Below are 6,144 nucleotides of genomic sequence, written 5' to 3' on the forward strand. Positions count from 1 at the left end.
ATGAAACTAGAACTTGTCAATTCATATGATGATGTGAAGTTGTGTGTGTGATATTACACTTGACATGGAAGATCAGTATATATGAATGTTAATTTGGTTATTGTTAGTGGTAACTAAGTACTCCTGTTCTTCTTTCCAGTTTTTCAATTTTTTTTTTTTTGGTTTTTTTTAATAAATTTTTTTGGTTGTTATTATTATTGTTATTATAAATATGATCAAATTAGAGACATTGGCCACAATACACGAAATCTGATAATATTTCATAAAAACTTTCTTTATGGACGATATAAAATGCAATTGATGCACATTCCATGAGTGAAAAGGAACAAATTTGGATACATACATCGCCTAAAAAATGCCTTTCATAGATATTTCTTAAATCTATACAATCGAGACACCTACAATAAACGGTTGAATTTCAATACATGGAAAACAAAAAAAAAAAAAAAATCTAATATAATTGACATAAATATTAAAAAAAAAAAAAAAAAAACACTGGGCAATCTTCTAGAACTATGAAACATTTTTGGTTGCTCGTTGAATATGATTCGGTGATGATGATGTCCAATACCTCTTGACTGCTAATAGTATCTTCTCTCTCTCATGGGGTCCTTTCTCATGGTTTGCAATCCATGTATCATATTCCATTGCATCCATCATGCTCCTGATCTCTACCACGAAATCTACATCATCCCTGATAATTATGCTTCCTTCTGGTCTTAAAATCCTATCCATCTCCAAAAGTATATCTTCCATTTTACACCTGTAAATTATGTAATATATAATATATATTTTATACAAAATTCTAATGGTAATTTTCTCTGAAGTTTACAAAAGAAAATTGTGGGAATTTTAAGGTTGAATTGATATTACCTGTCTTTGTAGAGGGTAAAAACTGAATCAGAGTGAACGAAATCATAGGTTCTTGGGTAAGTAGACATAGCCTCACACCTACAAAGAAGACATTCTTAAGTCAGAAACTTATATTTTTTTAGAGTCAGAAACTTACAGTGGAAAAAGAAGGAAATCTATCTCTGTGATAAAAAAGTTGGTGGTCTTGCCTAAATTTAAAAGAAAAAAAAAAAAAAATCTTATGGATACAAGCAAGAATCAGATTCATTTGGAAGTTAGCAACAAAGTAGAATGTGTTTTGAAAAGGGTTATAAAGTTGTCAACCAAATGTCTTATCTTACTTGGTTATCTTGGTTGAAAACTATGATCTTATGTTTGACTTTTGAATTCCATTAAGGAATTAAAAGAAAATTGAAAATGAAAATAAGTTCTGCATATTTCTATCAAAACAAAATTCTGCATATTTCTATCAAAACAAAATGAAAATAATTTTAAAGTTTAAATCTAAACTTGAACAAATTAAAAAGTTTGTGACATGGAAAATAGCATACCAATTTTGGTAAGTTCCAATCAATCCCCTTTCATAGATGACACCAAGAGTGTTAACTTCGGCCTCCACAGGGACAATGTTCATAACCCAAACGGGATCATCAACCAAAGCAGCTGCAAAGCCTCCCAAGAAAGAATTCATATCAAGCAAATTCCTGTACCTCCCAGGCTGACCAAGTTGACGGTTTACTTCTTTGTAATGTGCTACTCTCTTTTTCCATATCTCTGTATTCTCTGTGAAAATCTTAGCTGTAATTCCTTCCAAACTTCCACTTATAATCCTTGGAGGAATTGAATTCAGCCTTTCTGGCCATTTTGCCAATTCCCCACCTGCTACTTCCTTTTTGTGGGCCACTTGAGGAAGTGGGGTCAAACAATCCTCCATTTTAGTGTACCTACACACAAAAATAAAGCTGTTTTTCTGAGTAGATCTTCAATTAGTAAAAATATTTTAAACTCATTTATTGACTTTCAGTAGAAACTATGTTCAACAAAGAAGATTTTTTGGTATTAAAAGAAAAAAAGAAAAAAAAAGAAAACCAAATTAATTAGTAGAGCTTAAAGCTGTATCCTAGTGAAGGCTAAGTAGGACTTGACTTCAGGAGAGAGCTACGTTGGGACCCAGAAGAAGCTATCTTTTGCAACCAAAAAGGCGTTAAGGAAAAGAGAAAGAAGAGGGCATCAAAACAACAACAGTTTAGGCTTTATAGGTGGGTTGGATAGTTTAACTAACAGAGTGAGTATCATAGAAACAGTATTGCGCCTCCTGTTCTCTGCCTTTATCATCTAATTGGGTTTGGTATCACTGAAAAAAGTGTTCTCTAGTATTTGGAAGAATTTGCTTTCTTATCCTTTTTGATATGGCCACAAAAGTTACTTCTAATTGCTGAGATCAAGATTATTGGCTAATGGAAAAGAGAATTTATTCACAATCAAATAAGTCAATCTCCCTTTCAAAACACATTCTTCTAATTTAACCCGAAAAACTATCCATTATTATTTGTCCACCAATAATGAAGTGGTTGCTTATGTTGCTAATAGCTTTTGTTCAAAACTTTTCGGACCTTGATTTTATATAGGATCCATTCCCATATAACATAAGCAAGCTACCATCTTATAACTGGTAGCAACAAATAACATTTCTTCAATAGAAATCTCAAGCTAAAAGCATTAGAAAGAAAGAAGTGAAAGGAACACATCCAAAATCAGCATTACTTACCATGCTCTATCTGGATCTTGAGCTTGACAAAATTGTGGCTTCTTGAAAACTTTCCTGTTGGTGATACAATGGAGGTGATTGGTGGGTTTTTGCCAAATAGCAATATCATTCTTCTGCTTCAATTTTTTCCAGCATAGGCTTCTTGCTACTGTCTCAATCACAGATTGTTCAGCTTTGAGATCTCCTGGTGTTCTTTCCCAACCTTTCCAATGTGTCTCCCAGTTTATTGGTGGCCCGGAAATAATCCAGTAACCACCGGGACGTAAAATCCGATCAATTTCAATTAAGTAAAGCCCATCTGCATAATCAAATTACAAATATACTTGAACAGAAATAATTGTAGTAATATGACAACTTACATAGCTTTTCACTTTTTATATGATCCACCATATTTCATTATTAATATCTTATTAAAATTACCAAACTGGCCCCAAGGAATGAGACAGCGAGAGCAATGAGCCATGTCAAATGCTCTTGAGGGGTAAGGGAGCCGTTTGGAAGCAAGAATTCCAATCAAAGCAGGGACTCCTCTTTCAAGAGCAAATTGGACCTGAGCTTCATGTGTGTCTCTTGGAGCAAATGACACCGTTAAGATGTTCCTCGACAAAAGATAGGCACCCCAACTTGCCACCTGAATTTATTGCAAATCATGAAAAGTTAACTTTGTATGGGTTTTAATTCAAAATAAAAATGAAAATGTTAGGTGAAAGTAATTTATGTAATCATCATGCCATTATTAGATTAATGATTAAGAAATTGTATTACCATTATAATGCACCATTACATAAGAGAAAGCATGATTTATGATACTATTATAAGACACAAGAGATTGGGTTACATAATTTGTTATGGAACCTACATTAAAAATTTTTAAAAATGAAAATTAATAATAATAGCAATAATAAAAATTATATTGTGAGGAAATGTGCACATGAATGGACAAAATAGTGTTGTTGACAGTGTAGATGCAAAAAGTTAGAGAGACTGAGTCTAGTCAATTCCAGAGAGTTTATGCCATAACTGAGGGAAAGATTGACTGTAATCAAACTTATATTCTTCTTTGAAAAACTTCATCCTTTGACATTTTAATTGCGATTTCCAAACTACATTAATTACTAAAATTATGATAAAGTACATTACAAGAATTGCTTAAAAAAATAATAATTAATGCAAGTTTACTGAATACAGAAACAAAAATATAGCGTTTTCTTCACCTTTATGAACATTTACTGCAAGTTGAAGAACATTAAAAGTTTGGTGCAAACTAGTTTCGGCTCATGTCTGATTTTTTTTTTTTTTTAATATTTTTTTTCCCTTCAAAAAGCAATTTCTTTATATTTGTTTTGCCTTTTGGATTTGACAAAGAGATTTGAACTGCAAATCTATGCAAGAAATAAATATAAGAAAAGAAATCCAAAAGAGCCCGTTTCAACCTTTTCAACATATTATATATATATATATATATATTTAAATAACCTTTCTACACTATATCTGACTAAAAAAAAAAAAAAAAAAAGAAAAAAATTCTGCACTATAGTTTCGATCGGTTATTAACTTATTATTATGTATAATTCATATATATATATATATATATATATGTTGGTGAATGTATAATTTCTATAGGGGTAGATATATAAACAGCTATATTTATATAAATAATTTATAAAATTATACCAATAAAGAAAACCTTATATATATATATATATATATGGATGCATTACGAAACAGAAGGCTGTTCAATGAGTGAAACGGGCGGTCGGGTCCATCTCCATTTGTGCCAAAAAGAAAGAAATTTGAAGAAACACAGTGAAAGAGAAAAAGAAAGAAAAAAATGTTAGATACCCCACATCCAGTGTCCACGGCGGTCCTTATAGACCCATCATTCAGATTGATCAGCTTTCCGATATCGTCGATATACTTATCGGCGCCGTTCGGAAACATGGTTCCGCCACCGGGGAAGCTGAACCGGCCCTTGTTGAACCGGACCCAATTCTGCATCTTCTTCTCCACAGTCAACTCCTTATGCGGCACATTGGCAAACCAAACTGACTCCCTACTCTCCGGCCACCGGAACGGCACCCTGTACCTCTTCGGAGCCGGAATTCGACACCTCAAAACCTCGCCGGCCTCCGGGCAGTGCCTCTCTCTGTAAACCAACCTTTCCCTGTCGAACTTCAACGACCTCCGCGGGTCCTCGCACGGCGTGTACTCACTCAGCTCCGGCGAGCACCGCGGGAAGTGGTGCTTACGCGCCGCCGCAAAAGGTGGGTCCTGCGCGTGGCGGTGGGATGAGAAGTTGAGTTGGACGGTGGTGGTCGCCGCCGTCGCCATTGCCGGCACCGTCGTCCTGTTTGTTTGGGTAGCAAGCGAGCATGAGAGGCCGTCGGTGAGGGAATAAGAGGAACCAGTGAAGGTGCGGGAGGAGTGTTGCCATATTCCGGCGAGGTAGCAGAGCGAACAGAGGACTGAGGCTAAAGTCATGCAGTAGAGGTTGGCTGGTAGTCTTTTGGGTTTGAATGAGAAACTCAAAGGGTTTAGAAAAGCCATTGTTGACGTATCAAAGTTCAAACACAGAAAGAAGAAGATGAAGAAGAAAATATACGGAGAAATGGGTGTATCTATACGTGTTTATGTTATATATAAACGTATATACATATATATTTGTAAATGTGTATGTATATATTGAGAGTGATGAGTTACAAGGTTGACATGGATTAACTGTGTGTGTATATATATGTATATATATAAATGGGGGGTTGATATTAGTTCTCGTTTGGGAGATAAGGTAGTAGACAAGTGAGACTCACGCTCCCACGCGCCGGGACTTGTGAAGGAGTTCACTGCTTTTAAAATTGTTTTTTTTAATAAATTATTTAAATACAAATTATTTATTTCTTCTGTATCCTGAATTATTTGAATTCGTGTTCTTATATACATGAATAGGGATGCTTTATTATTGGAAAACCCGTATTTTTATAGACACAAGTAGCAATATTTTATCATCGAAGTTAATCCATTTTGTCGTAAAATTGTTGAAAGACAAAAGGAAACAAATTTTCTTTTTTTTTTGACAAATTCTTGCTTTCCATTGTTGTTTTTAAGGAGAAATTCATTAATTTTTTTTTTTGGTTTTTTGAAAACAATTTTGTTGGGGTTTTTTAAAATGGAAAGTAGAACAGTCTTTGCCTTCTTCTGAATCCTAATTTTTTAGGCATTTCTTCGTGTGGTATACCAACTTAATGGGTTCGATTTTTAATTTTTGGAGCCTTAATTAAGGGTTGAGGAGGATTCTCCTAATTAAACGAGTATGCATGATAATATTTATTACAATGCATTGTAAGCAAAAGATCACCTTTTAATTATCTACGGTGTATGATGTTGTGTAATTACCAATTAATTAATAAATAACACTTAATAAAGTTTTTTTTTTTTAATTACCCCGAAGAAAAATATCAGTTTAATTTTTTGGTACAGAGATGTGATTGGATTATTATTTAGAATTGGATACGATTGGATTGAAGTTG

General features: G+C 33.9%; 1 protein-coding gene across 1 annotated transcript; it reads right to left on the bottom strand.

Annotated features, from left to right (window-relative positions):
- Window positions 1–292: 292 nt before the first annotated feature.
- LOC107433409 (probable methyltransferase PMT15) lies at window positions 293–5,366 on the bottom strand. The gene is made up of 6 exons (XM_048476762.2): window positions 4,463–5,366; window positions 3,041–3,251; window positions 2,621–2,918; window positions 1,404–1,796; window positions 874–951; window positions 293–763 (listed from the first exon to the last, which is right to left on the bottom strand). Exons 1-6 carry the CDS (start codon window positions 5,165–5,167, stop codon window positions 514–516), a joined length of 1,935 nt encoding a protein of 644 aa, XP_048332719.2. The 5' UTR covers window positions 5,168–5,366; the 3' UTR covers window positions 293–513.
- Between the last annotated feature and the right edge of the window lie 778 nt (window positions 5,367–6,144).

Source organism: Ziziphus jujuba, chromosome 3 (genome assembly GCF_031755915.1).
Source record: "Ziziphus jujuba cultivar Dongzao chromosome 3, ASM3175591v1".
Lineage (NCBI taxonomy): Eukaryota > Viridiplantae > Streptophyta > Magnoliopsida > Rosales > Rhamnaceae > Ziziphus > Ziziphus jujuba.